We start from the raw sequence: 19,073 nt of genomic DNA on the forward strand, positions 1-19,073 counted from the left end.
CATTGGAGTGCGGAATGATCTACATGTGGCCGCTCTCTGTAAATGAGCAATTCTTCGATCTTCTGAGGCAAAGGCACGCCGTTGCACTTTTACTGCTAGGTTTTTACTGTGCTCAACTCCATGTCTTTTGTGACTACTGGTTCGTCGGACGGCGAGGTCATTCGCTGTTTTCCAGCATTTCGGCTGTTCTACCCAGTCGACTTACTCCATGGCTGGAGTGGCCAAAAGACTTCATATTCCAGGACCGGAATATTTAGGAACAATATATGGTTCGATATGACCCTCTAGAGAATTCTGTTCCCTTCAATACTAGGGCTCGGCATAATTTCGCTTCGTGCTGCTTTAATGATTGTAATTGAGCTGATCATGCAGACTTTGGTCTCATAAAATAAGACATTACCCAATAATACCTTGACATCCACATCAGCCATCATAAGAAGAGTTACCGATCTTTTTGAGCCCTTCGCTTTAGCACAGACAACAAATGAAATAACAATGCCATTATCAGTAATCTGATTAAGGACTATGGCATAGAGTAAACTAGGTAGAGCGAGTATATGCCCTCCATGCTTATCCTTTCAGACTTTCAGCATGTGCATCCCTAATCAAAGGATGCGTTCTTGAAACTCTCGTGTATATCTGTAAGAATCCGAACTTAGCGACTGGGGGTACTGTCAGGTTTGTATTTGTCTTATACTGGCATATATATGCACATCACCACCACTTTCATGCCAACCTATAACAGGAATGATTATTCCATTATATCTCACCAACCACCAGATATTTTGGTCTCCATATCAATCATGGGAGGATCACTTTGAAACAAGCGTGCAGCGACCGCGGATAGGGGAGGGAATGCCGCATCTTGGCTCAAGTGAACGAGATTATCTTCCCTCAATGTTGCGCTCGATGCTTTCCTTTAAACCGGAGAATCGTCCATCTGCTCAGCACGTCTTCGAGTCTGTAGGATTATAGATCCCCATGATGTGACTTACTTGACTTTCAGGCCTTATGGAAGGCAAAGGTATAAGAGGACTGTGTTGGATTGTTGCTGTAAACTTCAAAAAAAGTTTTGGTGGTAGTAGAGTGTCGAGTTAATTGTATTTATTACATCTTACCAGAGATTGCACATTGTCATAACCGGCGTTGGACGCGATTCTGGCTTAGTAGAGGAAGGTTACCAAGGACGAGTTTTGATCATGTTACGGATTTCCAAAAAATATAAACTGTATAGGTATACTAGGTATACCATACATTAGCAAGTCGCTCAACCAACGCTATTCTAATCCTATCCGATGAGGGCAATGTTGAGTAACGGACAAAGTGTCCAGGCTACATAGCGTTCATGGTCAATATATTATTCGCAGATTATATTAGCATTTACATGATGTATAGGGTCAGTTAATGTGGAACAACAAAAATATTAATTTATAGAACCAACTAAGCCTAATGCTAAGTATAGGCAACTCTAGGACAGCTTAGGACAAATTTAAAAGGTAATTCTCGCTTGTATTTACGGACATGATTTGATTAAGCCTGCGCAAGACTCTGGAGTATTCAATAGGTTGCAGAACAGAAATGCCGTATTGCGAGATTGCTCAAGTCATTCCAAGCACCGCATGTCGAAGGACGGAGCTATGTCGTATATTCCCCTGGCTGGAATAAAGAGTTCACATGGTATCCCACTGTGTTCTCCAGCCCATAACTGTTAGCATTCTGCGATCTTTTTCTGATTCCGACCAGTGGATTTTGGCGTGAGTTGGTGAGAACTTTATAGCCTTGACGTACTCTTTCATTGAGTGCGCACGGAGTTCCATGACAGGAGGACCGCTGATGCTGGACGCGAACGTGTGGCCGTAGGCGTACTCAGTTGTAACTGATATATAGCCCTCTACGATCTTGAAGGAGTTCAACTAGGATAGAGATCTATTCAGCCGGGTAGCAAGGGCCTTGCGGGCATCAATTTTCAAGTCCTTGCATTCCTTCACGATATCGCCAAGGCTCATCATGCTCTTTCAACAAACCAATTGTCAGGGTCGAGCTTCTGGTGGAGAAGCTTTAGAGTTACGGTGAAGGATTGGTGCTCGGTAATGACGCAAGACAGGGATGTTATTCGTGTTTAGGAGCTGGGGTGCCTGCAGGTGATCCAGACTAGCGCGGTTATAGGTGGCTTAGCAGAGGCTGACATCTCCACTGGTTGCGTGTCGCGACCCTCCATTTCTGTGTTGCATTCCATCAAGTAATCCCAAACATGGTATTGAAGGTGCCTACGTTGACTGATTCAAATGGACCCTCCAAAAAGATCGTTCCACCATGAGAATTACAGGATCGCATGGCTCTGTGCCCTCCCTGTGGAGATGGCCGCCGCCGAGGCGATGCTAGATGAAAGACACCCTGACCTACCCACCAAGCCCAACGACAATAACACTTACATCCTAGGCCGCATCCATGCCCACAATGTTGTGATCGCATGTCTCCCATCTGGTGTCTATGGTACCACCTCAGCTGCGACTTTGGCGGCCGAGATCCGGTTCACATTCGGGGCCATTCAATTCGGGCTAATGGTGGGGGTCGGAGGGGGCGTGTGGGGGGACGTCGATGTTCGGTTGGGCGACGTCGTGGTCAGTAAACCAACGAGGGAGTTCGGCGGCGTAATCCAATATGACTGTGGTAAAGCCATCGAGGGAGGATGCTGGGAGCGGACTGGAATGTTGAACAAACCACCGACAGTCCTCTTAACTGCGATTTCTAGACTGCAGGCGGCGCATATGTTGAGGCCCAGTCAGGTTTCAGATATCGTTTCCCAGACACTGACGAAAAATCCGACTATGGTAGGCACGTTCGGATACCCTGCTGAACGGGAAGATACCTCCTGCCAACCCAAAAGTAATCGTTACATTGGAAGGGAAGGTGCTTCTGACAATAGCACTGAACAAAGTCCAACAATGTCGCCGAAAGGGTGCGCAGTTCATTATGGCTTGATAGCCTCTGGCAACAAGGTCATCAAGGATGGAAAGCTGCGCGATAAACTCGCTCGGGAACATGGCATTCTCTGCTTTGAAATGGAGGCGGCTGGATTAATGGACAACTTCCCATGTCTGGTAATCCGGGGTATCTCCGACTATGCGGATTCGCATAAAACCAAGAAATGGCAGGGATATGCATCTCTAACGGCCGCTGCATATACCAAGGAGCTACTGGGGGTGATTCACACGCAGCAAGTCGTAGAATCTCCCATGATCACCTCGGCCGGGGAGTGTATGTGTCCACCGTCTCACAAATAGCGATTGAAACATACTGACGACTAGGACGCCAGCACATACGGATCGCGCACCATTTCATCGAAAGCTACGCTCGTATATGGACTGGGTAGTACGCAGCGGTAAGGAACGCCCTTTTCCACTCTTTGCGGAGAGGTATTTGCTGACCCGTTCCAGAGCCAAGCTTCAATGAAACGCTACTGGAGCGCATCACGAGTTATGACCACGAGAAGGTACACCAAAGAGTGTCGCGCAAGAGACTCGTGGGCACAACGCAATGGTTCATGAACCACCCGGATTTTCAGGCTTGGTTTTCTGGGAAAGAGTATCCTTGTCTGTGGTGTTCTGGCAAAAGTGAGTGAGTGTCATTGGGGATTACATGCAGGCGCGGTATGCAGAATTGGCGTCTAACAAGCATAACAGTTGGCTCAGGGAAATCTATTATCGCGTAAGTGGCATGTTCCGTCCATGTGGGCAAGCTATAACAATTCGGATAGTTCCGCGGTCATCGAAGAGGCGAGGCTCCGCTCTTCAAAGCTAAACAGCCCGACTATATTCTTCTACTGTGACGAACAACGCGCATCAGAGCAAGGATTGCTTATTCTGTCGAGTTTCATCAAACAGTTATGTGAATATCTGATTCGAACATCCCAGCCCTTCCCGGAGAAAATCAAGAAAATTCTGCACCGTTACTTTGGGCGCGAGAGGGAAGCACCTGATATCGAAGACTCGCAGGATATACTCTCTCAACTCTTTTATGCAGTGCCAAACACCACGTATATAGTGGATGGACTCGATGCCCTCGATCAGACTGACGCGAAATATCTCCTAAGCTGCCTCCGGTCGCTCTTCTTCAACTCCAGCCAGCCGCTGATGGGTTCACAGATTCTCTTCTTCAGCAGGGACCATCTTGCCGGAAACATGGACATAGCGATGTTTATGCCAGATATCTGTCGCATTTCGACCTCGGAAAACGTCGTACACGATATCCGTGTATACATCGAGGAGAGCATTGCAGACAAGATGGTATACAAGAGGCTAACGGAAGATAACACACTGCTTAGTGAAATGAAGCATACCCTGCTTAAGGAGTCCTCCGGAATGTACAGCCTCCATTTCTTTTAATAATTCTATATTTTCCGTTCTTAACTAACTGCTCTAGGTTCCTGTGGGTCTACTTGCAGCTAGAAATTCTTTGGGATACGTGCGTCACAGATACCGAGATACGCTCTGCCCTAAGGGCGTTACCAAAAGACTTAGAAGAAACATACCATCGGTGCGTGGGAAGGATTAATTTCCAGGATCCCCGCGTTCTCAGGGCCCTGTCTTGGGTTCGCTTCGCCGCCAGGCCGCTCCATATCGAAGAGTTACGGGAGGCGGTTGCGTTCAACCTCTGCGATATGTCGTGGGACCAAGGCAAGATCCCCAGGGGTGACTTTGTGATTAGCTGCTGTGCCAATCTTCTGGTCTTAGATCCCATGGACAGTTGCGTTCGTTTTGCACACTCATCAGTGAACCAATACCTCGACAACCATCGGAGAATGATAGTACCTGGCTTCCCACAGTCCCCCGAACAGGGGGATCGAGATTGCGGAGACTTTTGTGTCACATATCTCTCCTTCACTGATTTCAGCCTCCAACTTGATAAGCGAGCAGATGATACCATACAAACTGTAGTGCCAGATCTACCCTTGCTTGCAGCGGAAATTCCCGGATCCCAGTTCGTTAGATGGCTCTTCCAAGGTCACGGGCAACAAGTGCGTTCTATTTCATTGCCTTTCCGTTCTATACGGACTCCTTTCGTTCCGACTCGAACACAGTACAGGTTTCTGGATTATGCCATTAGCAACTGGGCCGTACAGACGAAACACATCAAAGTGGGCGGAGTAGTCTGGGACAAGTTCACGAGACTGGCACTGAGCTTCAATGAAAGCTGGAGCTTTCACCCCTGGCAGACTGGCGGTCGCTCACAGTTGTCCCATTTGCACGCCCTCTTGGGATGGGCAGTTAGGGAGCGTCACAGACCACTGCTGCGGATTGCTTTGGGGTTTGAAGATTATATTCAGGACATCTGTAATCTTCCACTTGTGGGAGAGGGTGTTCCAGCGCTCCACCTAGCCTGTAAACGTGCAGACGAGGACATAGTTCGGGAACTCCTGGCAGTCTGTGACGTCAATAAGATTGACATAAAAGGATGCACCCCTCTGCATTACGCAGCCGCGAAGGGACACACTCAAGTGACTTGTATGCTTTTGAATACAAGGGGCATAAAGGTGAACGCCCTTTCAAGTACCTTGGGGACACCGCTATCGTTAGCCGCTAGAAGGGGCTGGGGAACTGTTGTGAGCGAGCTCATTAAACACGGAGCAGCCCTTGAATCCAGGAATAAGGGCTCCCAAACACCATTGATTCTGGCTGCCGCCGCTGGGCATACTGCCGTCGTGGAATTCCTGATCCATAGGGGCGCGGATATTAGGGCTCAGGACATCGAAGGCCGAACCCCTATATCCTGGGCTATAAAGAATAGGCATCTAGCAGTAGTCAGACTGCTGCTTGACCATGATCCAACCCTGCGCTCCTCAGAGGGTGGGACTTATCCGGGGCTTCTTTCCGCGATCGAGGAGGACCAGTATGAGGTGGTGAAAATGATGGTGGAGAAAGGAATAAACCCAAATTCGAAATTTGACCGAGAATCTGTCAACGATCCCAGGACACTCCTATCCTGGGCCGCAGCGAGAGGACAAGAGGCTCTCGTACTACTACTTATCAGCAAGGGGGCTGACATCGGGATGCAAGATGACATTGGGTGGACTCCCCTCGCTCGCGCCGCAGAATTCGGCCAAGAGGCGATAATAAAACTGCTCATCAACCACGGCGCGGATGTGAACTTCCCTTACAGTGACAATTACACGCCACTTCAAGCAGCTGCGGAATGTTGGAACAGAGCGGCAGCGGAGCTACTCATCGAGAATGGTGCAGACCCTACGCATAGAGGGTTCGCTGGTCGAGGTCCGCTATCATCGGCTGCACGAGCAGGGCAAGAGTCCCTCATGAAACTGCTAATTGAGAAAGGCGCCTACCTTGAAGAAGAGGATTACAGAGGTCGTACCCCTCTTATTCTGGCTGCAGAAAAAGGACATGAAGCCGTGGTCAGGATACTGTTGGACCATGGCGCAGATTTCAGGGCCTCAGACATTGCTGGTCGAACCCCTCTCATCATAGCCACACACAATGGGCATCTCGCAATAGCTGAGCTACTTGCTGAGTATAGTGCCAACCATGAGCATCAAAGTCGTGCTGACAGGAATACACTGCTGCGAACAAGAGCGCGTCCAAGCTCTTTGTCGGAGGGGGGTATGGTAAGGGGTAGTGAAAGGCCATAAACAAGCTCCGTATGGAGATTGTAGCGCATTAAAGATAGAAGAAGGCTTTTGATTCATACTGTCTTGGAGAATCCGGTCGGATCAACTTTAGGATCTGCTAATAGTAGTAGCAAACTAAGCTTGCAGTGGTTTCTGAGTTCTCTGCGGAGTACCCTTGATTCACTCATCACCAGTGCTTCAATTTCTTTGAATATTTTGGAAGTAGCAGATAGATTAGCATCCAAATTCGTATAAGAGTTAGAATTGTAATTACTAACTGTCACATGATTGCTGTGTGTTTAGGATTCATTTCGTTTGCCATGACGGCAAATGTGCCATACTATGGCTATAAAGTGAGGATGATGTTCAAGAACATGACTAAGGAAGCAAGGTAGCTTCAACGCTCCATCCAGAGTTACCTGAATCGGGTTCGTTTCTTATTGTAGTTGAGTGTCGTGAACGACAGTCGAGTCCTGTGTGGTTATTGCCGTTCTAGCTGTCGCCTGCTGAGCAGCTTCTCCAGTCTGAATGGATGGTCAAATAGGCTCTGCCTGAGTACGAGATGATTCACAACTCTCAACAAGAGCATGGTGTGCATGGCTTGAATATTTTGGATTTAGTAAAATCCCTCACTCTCTGCAGCGGCGGATGTTCATGGCCGAGAATATCGCGGAGATCCCTTTATTTGACGTCCAAAAGCCTGCCCTCAGTCGTGGCTGGCTGTTCTATCTTACCACCGCTACTTTGACTCCCGACGGCCTGATCCCCATATGGGCCGACATGAAAAACGTGCTACTGTTCGCTGTCGCGCTACAGCCGTTAACAAGTCTGACCTACTCTAGCTCCAAATACGCAACCTTTCGTCTCTCATCTGAGCGGCTGATGCCCGGCTTCCTTGGCATGCAGATGACTGCACCTATCAAGCTGACGGTAGGACCATTGAAGCGTCAGCTTACCGGGCAGTGCTGATATCAGAGTGCGGAGATGGCCCCAGATCCGATCAGCTCCTACTCGTATCCAAGTCCACGATCCTTGCTCTTATTAACGTTACGGCAAAAGTTGCAAACTTTGGCCCCCGCCATTTGAGCAAGGGAAGTGGTATATAAATGCGATTCCACTCGACTACATATTTTGATGCAGCGTCCAAAATCATTTACAATATCTCGTCCATACCGAGACTACCATGTCAACAATCGACAGAGTCGCCATCATCGGTGCTGGCCTTTCTGGCCTAACCCTTGCTCTAGCCCTACACAGACAATCCATCCCCTGCTCCCTCTACGAGGCTCGATCATCTCCCCTCAATATCGGCGGTGCAATCATGATCTCCCCGAACGCACTTCGCATCCTTGACCAGCTAGGCGTCTACGAGCGCATCCGCCCAGAAGGCTACGAGTTTGACAAATTATACTTCCGCTCCCCGGACCACCAGCCCATGGATACCTACGATTTCGGAGGCACAGAGAAATATGGCTACCACGGGATGCGCATCTACCGACATGTTCTCATCCGGGAGCTCTCCGCCATGGTCAGCGAGGCGAAAATCCCAATTAAATATCACAAGAAATTCGGCCGCGTGGTCACCGAAACAGAAGAGGATATCACCTTTGAATTCGCGGACGGCACCACCGAAACCGCAACCTGCCTCGTTGGCGCGGACGGCATCCACTCCCGCGTGCGAAAATACCTCTATCCAGACCTCGAGCCCATCTTCACTAACATCGTCGCTGTGACGGCCGCTGTGCCGACGAGCCAGCTCCAGGTCCCCAGCGGGTATGGCCTCCCAGTGACGATCCTGAATAGGACGCACGGGGCATTCGTCATTGCGCCGCAGTTAGCCGATGGCTCAGAGGTGCTTATCGGGCGGCAAAAGCGGGCACAGCAGCTAAGCCGGGAGGGGTGGGATGAGCTGCTAAGTAATAAGGAGTGGTGCGTGGATTTCCTGCGGGAGGGGGCGGACGCGTTTCCAGAGATCGTGCAACGGGCTGTGGCGGATATCACGACCGACAAGATCAATCTGTGGCCTTTTTATGTGGTGCCCAAGCTTGGGACGTGGAGCTCGGAGCATTCCCGGGTGATGATATTAGGGGATGCGGCGCATGCGATTCCGCCGTCTGCGGGACAGGGTATTAATCAGGCGTTTGAGGATGTTTTCACATATGCTCTCATCCTTGGACGGTCGGGTAAGGAGTCTCTGTCTCTTGAGCGAGCATTGAAGATTTGGCAGGAGGGGCGGCAGGAGCGGTTGGATAAGGTGCTGGCGCTGAATGCGCAGATTGATAAACGGAGAATGCCAACCGTGGGAGACGAGAAGGATGCAGAGGAGCCGTTTGACTTGGAATGGTTGTATAAGCCGGATTTCGTGGAAATGGTGGACGGCTGGCTTTCAAGGATGGATAACTGATAGTGAACTATAGTGCGTAGATATAGGTAGTCATTACAATCCCATTATTTCCCACACTTGAATATAGACAGGCCCGCTGAAAAGACATTACTCAACAACTTCAAACCGGACAGACCGGTTTACTCCAAACGTATCCCTCCAATCATCCCACAACTTCTGCAGTGCCTTGATATACTCCTCCTGCAACTGATCAATATACTTCTGGTCCGGATCCCACCGCTGCTGCGTAACAGCAATCGGCTTCCCAACAACAACATTCAACGGCCGCCGATACGGACAGAAGATATTGAAGCGCCCAGTAGAAAACGCGACCTTGTGTCCAACAGCCCATTCCCAGACCCGAGCCACAAGTCCCAGGACAGACGAAGAGGAAACATCCACACAATCAAACAATTCGTTCTCACCGAAAGCAATGACAGGGACAATATCCGCCCCCGTCTCAACCGCCACCCGCACAAAACCCTTGCGGATGCGGACGACCACGCCCATTGTCCCCGGCTTGGCGATGTTATACTCGCGACTGCCACCTACGGTAATGGTAATTGCTCGGCCCATGCCCTGCCCGTCGTGCCCGCCGCGGGTGAGGTGTCGGATACACGACGAGCGGGACACACCGCTCACCCCAATGGAGAGGAGGTACTCTCTGTAGAGAGGTTGGTAGAACGACTCGTCTTTCATTAAGAGCGTGTTCGTGATGCCTGGGAAGAGCTTGGAGAATCCGGCGGCGTCGGCGGCTAGGGCGCCCACTGCGCCTCGGATGGCGATGCCGTGGGGATGGTAGCCGAAGATGTACTTTTTGCGAGGGGAGAGAGGTTCGGAGCGGTATAAGCGGAGGGGGAAGTAGGAGGCGTAGGCCTTCCAGATCCAGGATATGCGGAATCGGTCGTTCCGAAGAGGTAGTGTGCCGGTTTTGTGTGCTTTGGCGAGGTATTTGATGTAGACGATGTAAAGGAGGACGAATAGACGCAGACGAGGGACGAGAAGAAGGGAGTATCCGAGTAGTGGGAGCAGAAACCAGGCGTTGCAAATCGTACTCACAATGAGAGTTTCTTTGATATCTCGCAGAATTGGTACTCGGGCAGATTTGCTCTTGGTTTCCGGGGGTTGCGTGGTTTGTAGCACCATCCCAGCACGATTCTTCATCTCGTATAGAGGACACTTGGTGTCTTCCACCTTCACCTCTGGCATGTGCTTCGCCATCTTCTCCGGGTTGAGTGCCAGCTCGACGATCTTCTCGGCAGCTGCTACACGGCCCTCCTTTTTGTGGCAGAGCTTGGCCAGCTCGAGTGCCTGGACTTTGTACGACGTGTTACCCATGACCTTGAGCAACGCCTTGCTCAGCTCTTTGGCATCAATGTTAGGCGCACGGCTCTTGTTACCGTAAACACCAATTCCGAGCCATTCCGCTCGAGCGGCATTTTCGTAGCAGTCTTGCCACGCAGGGAGTACCACATGAGGCACACCGTTTCTATACTGTTAGTCTGGCTCAGTGTGGCAGGAGGGGAACTTACTGAATTGCTTCATACCACGAGTTGGCACCGCCATGATGAACAGAGCAGACGATCTGGCCCGTTTGCAGCATGGCCATTGGCTCAACCTCGAACCAGGGTTGGATTCGCGCGCTGTCTGCCTCGACCTCGGCCTGAAGAGGTTTGATGGACTGAGCGTAGACATCTTCCTCGTCATGTGGATGTTTGGGCAACTTCCACAGAATCTGAACCTTCTCCCCCTTCCAGGAGGTGAGGAACATTTTCAGTCCTCGGGCAATATTCTCCGCTACTTTTGGGTCTGGCGCGTAAAGCGTCCCCAGATTAACCAGGACAGTCGGCGCCTTGCGGAGCCAGCTAGCGAGTTCTGGATCCTGCTTTTCTACCGACGCAGTGGGAAGTAGGATTGGTCCGCAAGGCAGGATATTATCTGGAACGTCCATGGGCCAGTCCAGCTCTTTCAACGCCGGGGACAGGTGGAAGCGGTCCGGTCGCCAAGCATCTGCAAAGGGGAACCGACCGTGGATCTTGTGCCGGATGCGCCATTCACGGATTTCACGGCGGCGACCGCTGCCGTGGTACATTTTGGCTGTTTTAAGCACAGCCAGTGTATTGAGAGGGATGAGATGGGGAGGAAGGGGATAGGGGAATCCTGTCCCGGGTCTATTACAGTCAGTGACTGAACATTATTGCTTCTGGAAACGACTTACAAGGGATACTTCCACAGAGCAGCGGAATGTGGCTGCAGGCCGAGGACGATATGAGTGAGGGATGTGGTGTTGATCAAGATGGCCGTGTAGCCAGCGTTATAAGCGGCATCGCGGCCCTGCAGGAAGAAGAAGTCCGCTGCAATTACCGAAGGCTGCACCGACTTGATGATTTCCATACAGCACTGGTAGATATCGACATATTCGTCCTCGGTCCAGCCCCAGATGTCTTCGCACAGCGACTGGAAGCCAAGAACAGCGCCGCTGTATCCAGGAGKATGGAACGCTCCTCGCTTGCCCGTGCGAATGAAAACATCTGTATTGGAGGGGCCGCGAATGGGATGAAAATGAATGCGCGATCGAAACGAGTCATTGTATGAAGGGGCATTATCGTTCAAGAGTTTATTCACCCGTCTTTCCAGCGCGGGGAACGAGGCAATGTGGACGTCCACGTCTCCTCGAACGAGCAGCTCATGGGTGATGGCCAAGATGATGTTTGTCTGGCCATGTTCGCTATTAGCGAGGAATAACACCCGGGTAGGAGTAGCCATAGAAGTGAGTTGAGACAAAATGTTAGGGATGGAGATAAGGTGGTACGTAGTGGGACAGGTTTTTATATGCCAATCAATGGACTGAATCATCCCGTGTCATTTAGGTAAGTGACCGCAATATGTAACACCAGTGTTCAKGAGAACCTCCTGACCGATTTGATCAGTAATGTCGTGATCAGAATTTGGGATCTGATTTTCTCGACTTGTATCAAGTGTTCGTTTCAAGTGTCTATCGGAGGCGGATCCACTAAGCGCAGATCGGCATCGAGTCTTCACATCAACCATCACACCATACGGCAGAGACAGATAGAGAGAGTCCGGACGAACGCCGAGACAGTATCACATTATGAGCAATTTCCACCCGAAACGCAGGTGAGCAAGTCTTCGCGGTGCTTACCCAGATCTAGCCCTAGCTGATCTGACGCCGAGGACGAGTTGCTAGAGAGATAAATAGTAGAACATGTTCTGTAGGCTCGATAGGACTATCATCCCCAACACTCGTTCACTGCATTCTCAATATGGTCCTCGTTGCGATGTCGCTGCCTTCGGGGCCTTTTCCTGAATTCTCCTACCCGGTCGTCCCTTTTCCCGTCCTTGCTGTCATTCTCGTGCCCTGCCTTGTACTACTGGCAATACAACTGGTGCCAAAGGGACCAGTCATCAAAGGAGTACCTGGATCATTCGTTGACCTATATCTCTGCGGTGTAAGTCTCTATCCTGCTTACAAGAATCGCATCTGACATGCGCAGATTGGCACCAAGCTGGCCTTCATCTCTGGCCGCAGTGCACACTCTTTTCTCTCTCTTCACCAATCCTATGGTATGGACCTGAAATTCCTCGTTGCGATTAGTCTAACAAACCAGGCAACATCGTCCGATTCGCCCCCGGTCAAGCCACCACCAACACTGTCAAAGCACTGCGTCAGATCTACGGCAGCGGGACTGCCAAAGGCGCTGCATTTCTCAAAACAGGCTTCTACAGAAATATCTCCCGTCGCAATATCTTCACCGCTGCAGATCCCGTCTACCATGCCTCGGTACGCAAGCTGTTCGGCCCCTCGTTCACCCCTGGTTCTATGCATGTCCATGCAGGGGTCATCCGCGAGTGCATCCTCCGCTTGCACGAGGTGATCCGAGGCAAAATCGAGACAAAGGACACCCTCTCTCTGAATGAGCTTCTCTACTGCCACTCGGTAGATACCGTCTCCGAGGTCCTGATAGGCAAGCCACTAGGCTGCCTGAAACGCGGCAAGCCCTACTTCTGGACCGAGCAATTGCCGCGTATCTTCTACTGGGCAACAATCCGCGACCAGTTCGAGGGCTCCGGCGTCCCAACGGCAATCAAGTGGCTGCTGCGCCGGCTTCTGCGCAAGGGGATCCGTCTGCGCAGCGAGCAAGCCCGCATGCGACTCATCAACGAGTAGGTTTTTTTTCGTTTCCGGTAATTGACATGAGACAAGCTAACGTATCAGACAACTGCGCGCATCACACACCCGCCGCGATATCATGGTCGAGGTGATGGAGCGATCCGGGGGCAGCGATCTCCCCGAGGCTGAAATTGCCGAGAACTTCTCGGCGATCATGCTGGCGGGCTTCCACACGACGCAGAATGCCCTCTGCGCAGTCATTTACTTAGTGCTGACCCACCCGGAGGTGCATGTGAAGCTGGTGCAGGAATTACAGGCGGCCTTCGCGTCGGCCGAGGATATCTCGGGGGATGTGGCGGCGCAGCTGCCCTATCTCAATGCTGTGATTACAGAGGCGTTGCGCTTGTATCCGCCTGTGCCTTTGGGGGGTCCGCGTGTTTCACCTGGGGCGTACGTGGATGGGGCGTATATCCCTGCGGGGGTGAGTACAGATCTCCATTTTGAGACTTTATTCAGTACGCTAACATGATGCAGACTGAGATCTGTACGTCGTTGTTTGCTCTGCATCATAATCCGGAGTACTTCCGCTGCCCCTACGAATTCATCCCGGAGCGATGGACGGAGCCTGGATCCACAGACCGGAAAGAGGCGGTTCAGCCATTCCTGGTGGGAAGTCGGGCTTGTATCGCCAAGTACTTTGCCAAGCAGATGCTCCAATTGACTCTGGCCGGGTTCTTTTTAGAGTTCGAGGCCGAGTACGTGGGCACGGTTAAGGATTGGCAGCGGCAGTCTCGGTGCTATGCCTTTTGGGAAGTGCCGGACCTGAAGTTGAAACTGAGGAAGAGGATGACTGTTTGATAAATCGTCTGTTTTCGCTTTTGTTTAAATTAATGTGACGTATCTCATACCCATAGTTCCTCATGATTAGTTGTTTGACATTTCGAAGTGGACCAAGACTCGTATGCACGGATTGTGCCAGGATCAATCTAACGGTGATGATCCCCGTTTCGCACAAACCTTAAGAGCAGTCTTATTGCTGCGCTAAGTCTAGATCGTTCGACTTTAGGCTGTTAATTGAGTTCCGCGTTGGGCTCAAATTTCAGACGTGTTTCATGGTAAGCGGCTATAAACACCGGATGTTTGAACCATGGAACGTGGACAGCTGAGCATTGAGGTATCATCTTGCACCTATTATTTCATCTATCGCAAACACGCATGAATCAGATTATTTATTTTTGGATATCAGGAACCTCAGGTACATTCTAATGATAAGATTGGTATTCGATCAAGTAAAGCTCGTCTAGTGCCGTGCCAAGTGAGACGCTAGTTGCTTCAAATGTCGATCCCAGTGACAAGCAACCATTTAGACTTTACGATGTGACTGAGCACAGTCTCATAAGTCAGTCACCGATCGTCAAAGTAATGATAATATCGCAATGGCCGAGGCTACGGTACTTGGGGTTCGGCAGTTAAAGTCCGAGGACATTGCCAGTTCGTCTGTCGTCTGATTTTTGAAACACGTCAAGATCCCTGCTGGTGAAACGTTCCACCATGATGTTTTGAGTAACGAGTGCGAGAGACTTTCACAGGGTCTCAGACATGCCCCGTCTCCTACTGACAGCCCTCCTTCCTTCATACCAGACATGTGGTAGCTAAGATGTCCAGTTCACAGCGAGGAGAACATCTACGATGAAGTCAAAGGAGGACATAGAGCTAGAAGATCTGCCAAAAGTAAGTACACTGCATACTTCAGTAGCAGTAACTGACGAAGTAGTCTCCCGGCGGGAGTTCAGCAACACTTTTCCTGTCTGAAGGGGAGAAAGCCATCCTTCACAGACAGATACATGCACCAGAGTCGCATGTAGGCTTCTTTGGTATATACCGATATGCTTCGCGATGGGACATTGTCATCCTGCTCGTCAGCTCGGCCTGCGCCATCATAGGCGGTGCCGCTCTACCTCTATTCACTGTACGTATCCATCATCTCGTCACCATGTTCGAAACTGACGCTATAGGTCCTCTTTGGCAACTTGACCTCAACCTTTCAAGATATTGTCAGCAGACAAATCACCTACGCGCACTTCCACCATGAACTCACCAAGTACGTCGTCTACTTTGTCTACCTGGCCATCGGGGAGTTCACTACCATCTACCTCGCCACTGTCGGCTTCATCTACACCGGCGACCACATTGTGCAGCAGATCCGCGTCGAGTACATGCGCGCCATCCTACGACAGAACATCGCCTTCTTCGATACGCTTGGCGCGGGAGAAATCACGACCAGAATCACCGCCGACACGAACCTCATCCAAGACGGAATCTCCGAAAAGGTCGGTCTGGCGTTAACCGGACTGTCAACGTTCGTCACGGCGTTCATCATCGCATATATCAAGAGCTGGAAGCTGGCGCTAATCTGCAGCGCCACGCTGGTCGCATTGCTGTTAATCATGGGCGGCTGCTCCACAGCCATGCTCGGCTTCAACAAGCGCGCGCTGGCTTCTCAAGGCCAAGGCGCCAGCTTAGCAGAGGATATTCTCGATTCCATCCGAACGGTGGTCGCATTCGACGCACAGGAGACGCTAGCAGCGAAATACGAGAAACATCTTAAAGATGCAGAGCGGCCGGGGATGAGGGCGCAGATGATCTTTGGGCTGATGGTTGGAGCCCTGCTCTGTGTCATGTACCTCAACTACGGGCTGGGATTCTGGATGGGATCGCGCTTCTTGGTCGACGACGGCAATGTCAAAGCCGGAGATGTGTTGACTATCCTTATGGCGATCATTCTGGGATCGTACAATCTGGGCAATATTGCGCCCAACACCCAGGCACTATCCACTGCAGTGGCGGCCGCAACCAAGCTGTACAGCACCATTGATCGGCAGTCTCCTTTAGACGCGTCGCTGGACAAAGGAATTACCCTGGGCCACGTCCGGGGAAACATCGTTCTGCAGAGTATCCGTCACGTCTACCCCTCTCGCCCGGAGGTCATCGTCGCGCACGACCTGAGCGTCGATATCCCGGCCGGCAAAACAACTGCCTTTGTCGGGCCGTCTGGATCCGGCAAAAGCACCATCATAGGGCTCATCGAGCGCTTCTATAACCCTGTAGCGGGGAACATCTGGCTCGACGGACACGATATCGAGCATTTGAATCTGCGCTGGCTCCGCCAGCAGATGTCCCTCGTCTCGCAGGAACCACGGCTCTTCGCCGCCACCATAGCAGAGAATATCCGCGTCGGGCTCATTGGCTCGCAGCACGAACATGATCCTCCTCAGCTAATTCAGAAGAGGATTGAAGACGCGGCCCGCATGGCGAACGCGCACGATTTCATCATGGCGCTGCCGGACGGGTACGAGACCAACATCGCCGGTTTCTCCCTATCCGGGGGCCAGAAGCAGAGGATCGCGATTGCGAGGGCGATCGTCAAAGACCCCAAGATCTTGCTGCTGGACGAGGCGACCTCGGCTCTGGATACGAAATCCGAGGGCCTGGTGCAGGCGGCTCTGGACAAGGCGTCGCAGGGCCGGACCACGGTGGTCATTGCGCACCGGCTGTCCACCATCAAAGGAGCGCATAATATTGTCGTCTTGAACAACGGATGCATCGTCGAGCAGGGCTCGCATGACCGTCTCATGGACAGAAAGGGCGTCTACTACGGAATGGTCAAGGCGCAGCAGATCAAGAAGCGGCTCACGCGCATGAGCCTAATGCCTCGAAGCCCGATGAAGACTTTTTTTTTTGACATGGACTATCCCACTGACGATAACATCTCGGAGTATGAGCACCAGGACGACGCATCTGATGTTGGGCTGAAGACAGGAGAGAAGCTGAAACAGCGGATGTCGAGGATGTCAATATCCGCGCTGCCGGTGCACCTGCAGAGAGCTAAAGAGGTGTCCTACTCACTCTGGACTCTGTTTAAATTCCTCGCCTCGTTCAATCGCCCCGAATGGCCGCTTCTCGGGCTAGGATTGGGCGCATCAATTCTAGCCGGAGGCATCCAGCCCTCGCAGGCCGTCCTCTTCGCCAAAGCAGTTAGCACGCTGAGCCTTCCACCCTGGGAATATCCCAAGCTACGCCACGACGCCAGCTTCTGGTCGCTCATGTTCCTGATGCTCGGCCTGATTACATTCCTCCTCTATGCCTGCCAAGGGAGTCTATTCGCCTACTGCTCTGAGAAAATGGTCTACCGTGCCCGCAGCCAGGCCTTCCGCGTAATGCTCCATCAGGACATTGCTTTCTTCGACGAGCCGGAGCACACCACGGGTGCGTTAACAGCCACGCTAAGCGCAGAAACAAAGCAACTGGCTGGAATCAGCGGCGTCACGCTTGGCACTCTGCTCATTGTCTCGGTGAATCTGGTCGCCTCGCTGGGCATAGCACTAGTCATGGGTTGGGAGCTCGCGCTGGTCTGCATCTCCGCCGTGCCTGTGCTCCTCCTCTGCGGCTTCATCCGCGTCTGGATGCTGGATAAGTTCCAGCGACGCGCGAAGGCGGCGTATCAGCAATCTGCCAGCTCGGCCTGCGAGGCGGCCTCGGCGATTCGCACAGTCGCCTCGTTGACGATGGAGGGCGAGGTCTTGCAATCGTATCAGACCCAGCTGCAGCACCAGCTCAAGCGGGATATCCTCCCTATCGTCAAATCGTCGTTGCTGTATGCCAGCTCCCAGGCCCTGCCGTTCCTGTGCATGGCGCTGGGATTCTGGTACGGCGGGACGCTACTCGGACACGGGGAGTACTCCCTTTTCCAGTTCTATGTGTGTTTCAGCGAGGTGATCTTCGGCGCACAGGCGGCTGGTACCGTTTTCTCGCATGCGCCGGATATGGGCAAAGCGAAGCACGCCGCAGGGGAATTCAAGCGTCTTTTCAGCGGCGAGACCATGAAGTCGAAGTCCGGTGCTGCACGCCAGAAATACCAGCCGGATATTCGCGGGCTGATTGAATTCCGTGATGTCTCCTTCCGGTATCCGAGCCGGTTGGATCAACCGATTCTACGCAGACTGAATCTAAGTGTCAAACCCGGCCAGTTCGTCGCCCTGGTTGGCGCCAGCGGGAGCGGAAAGAGCACGATCATCTCGCTACTGGAAAGGTTCTACAACCCCATGACAGGAGGAATCTACATCGGCGGTAGAAACATTGCGGCATGGGATCTAACCTCGTATCGAAGCCATCTGGCGCTGGTCAGCCAGGAACCGGCTCTATTCCAGGGGACGATCCGCGAGAATATCCTCCTGGGGAGTACCAGGCCGTACACCAGTGAAAACGACCTGATCAACGCGTGCAAAGACGCAAATATCTACGATTTTATCATTTCTCTTCCGTACGTTCCCATCCACCCTAAACTTAGAACTACGCTAACCCATCCCAGACAAGGCTTCGAGACCATCGTCGGCACAAAAGGGGGCATGCTCTCCGGAGGCCAGAAACAGCGCATCGCCATTGCGCGTGCCCTTATCCGCGATCCGCGGATCTTACTGCTAGATGAAGCAACCTCCGCGCTGGACTCGGAGTCTGAGAAGGTAGTGCAGGCTGCTTTGGATGCGGCGGCACAGGGCCGGACGACCATTGCCGTGGCGCATCGGTTGAGTACCATTCAACGGGCGGATGTGATCTACGTGCTGGATCAGGGGGAGGTCGTCGAGTCAGGAACGCACGACGCCCTGCTTCGGAAGAGAGGTCGGTATTTCGAGTTGGTCAATCTGCAGAATCTGGCATGAATCAGTTGGTGGGCAGGCGTTCGGCGATAGGGTTTGCGTTTTTGATTATTATTTCATGAGTCATGTAGTTTAGGCTGTATGAAGCGATTATTGTTTCAGATCGCTCAATATCAAGTGGTTTCTCCAATCATGAGTCCAAGTCGTGAGATTTGTGACGGTCGAAACCGCATTGGGAAGTTCGTCCGAACTTCACCCAAATTTTGGGCGAACCACTCACGA

General features: G+C 51.8%; 5 protein-coding genes across 5 annotated transcripts; 4 read left to right on the forward strand and 1 right to left on the reverse strand.

Annotated features, from left to right (window-relative positions):
* Window positions 1–2,285: 2,285 nt before the first annotated feature.
* Window positions 2,286–7,591, forward strand: Asppvi_000139 (uncharacterized protein; the record flags this gene model as incomplete). Its single annotated transcript, XM_043296452.1, has 9 exons — window positions 2,286–3,258; window positions 3,317–3,382; window positions 3,438–3,614; window positions 3,684–3,708; window positions 3,758–4,363; window positions 4,423–5,017; window positions 5,081–6,614; window positions 6,926–6,975; window positions 7,265–7,591. 9 exons carry the CDS (start codon window positions 2,286–2,288, stop codon window positions 7,589–7,591), a joined length of 4,353 nt encoding a protein of 1,450 aa, XP_043152387.1.
* A 214-nt stretch (window positions 7,592–7,805) lies between these two features.
* Window positions 7,806–9,026, forward strand: Asppvi_000140 (FAD-dependent oxidoreductase; the record flags this gene model as incomplete). Its single annotated transcript, XM_043296453.1, has 1 exon — window positions 7,806–9,026. The coding sequence occupies one exon, from the start codon at window positions 7,806–7,808 to the stop codon at window positions 9,024–9,026; it is 1,221 nt and encodes a 406-aa protein (XP_043152388.1).
* Window positions 9,027–9,113: 87 nt separating this feature from the next.
* On the reverse strand, window positions 9,114–11,771 carry Asppvi_000141 (Diacylglycerol acyltransferase family; the record flags this gene model as incomplete). The annotated part of the gene is made up of 3 exons (XM_043296454.1): window positions 9,114–10,494; window positions 10,538–11,176; window positions 11,224–11,771. 3 exons carry the CDS (start codon window positions 11,769–11,771, stop codon window positions 9,114–9,116), a joined length of 2,568 nt encoding a protein of 855 aa, XP_043152389.1.
* Window positions 11,772–12,289: 518 nt separating this feature from the next.
* Asppvi_000142 (cytochrome P450) lies at window positions 12,290–13,995 on the forward strand (the record flags this gene model as incomplete). The annotated part of the gene is made up of 5 exons (XM_043296455.1): window positions 12,290–12,475; window positions 12,521–12,590; window positions 12,635–13,190; window positions 13,243–13,618; window positions 13,672–13,995. The coding sequence occupies 5 exons, from the start codon at window positions 12,290–12,292 to the stop codon at window positions 13,993–13,995; spliced, it is 1,512 nt and encodes a 503-aa protein (XP_043152390.1).
* An 831-nt stretch (window positions 13,996–14,826) lies between these two features.
* Window positions 14,827–18,854, forward strand: Asppvi_000143 (putative ABC multidrug transporter; the record flags this gene model as incomplete). Its single annotated transcript, XM_043296456.1, has 4 exons — window positions 14,827–14,868; window positions 14,912–15,106; window positions 15,153–18,457; window positions 18,506–18,854. The coding sequence occupies 4 exons, from the start codon at window positions 14,827–14,829 to the stop codon at window positions 18,852–18,854; spliced, it is 3,891 nt and encodes a 1,296-aa protein (XP_043152391.1).
* Between the last annotated feature and the right edge of the window lie 219 nt (window positions 18,855–19,073).

The sequence above is a fragment of the Aspergillus pseudoviridinutans genome (assembly GCF_018340605.1).
Source record: "Aspergillus pseudoviridinutans IFM 55266 DNA, scaffold_1, whole genome shotgun sequence".
NCBI classification, from domain to species: Eukaryota; Fungi; Ascomycota; class Eurotiomycetes; order Eurotiales; family Aspergillaceae; genus Aspergillus; species Aspergillus pseudoviridinutans.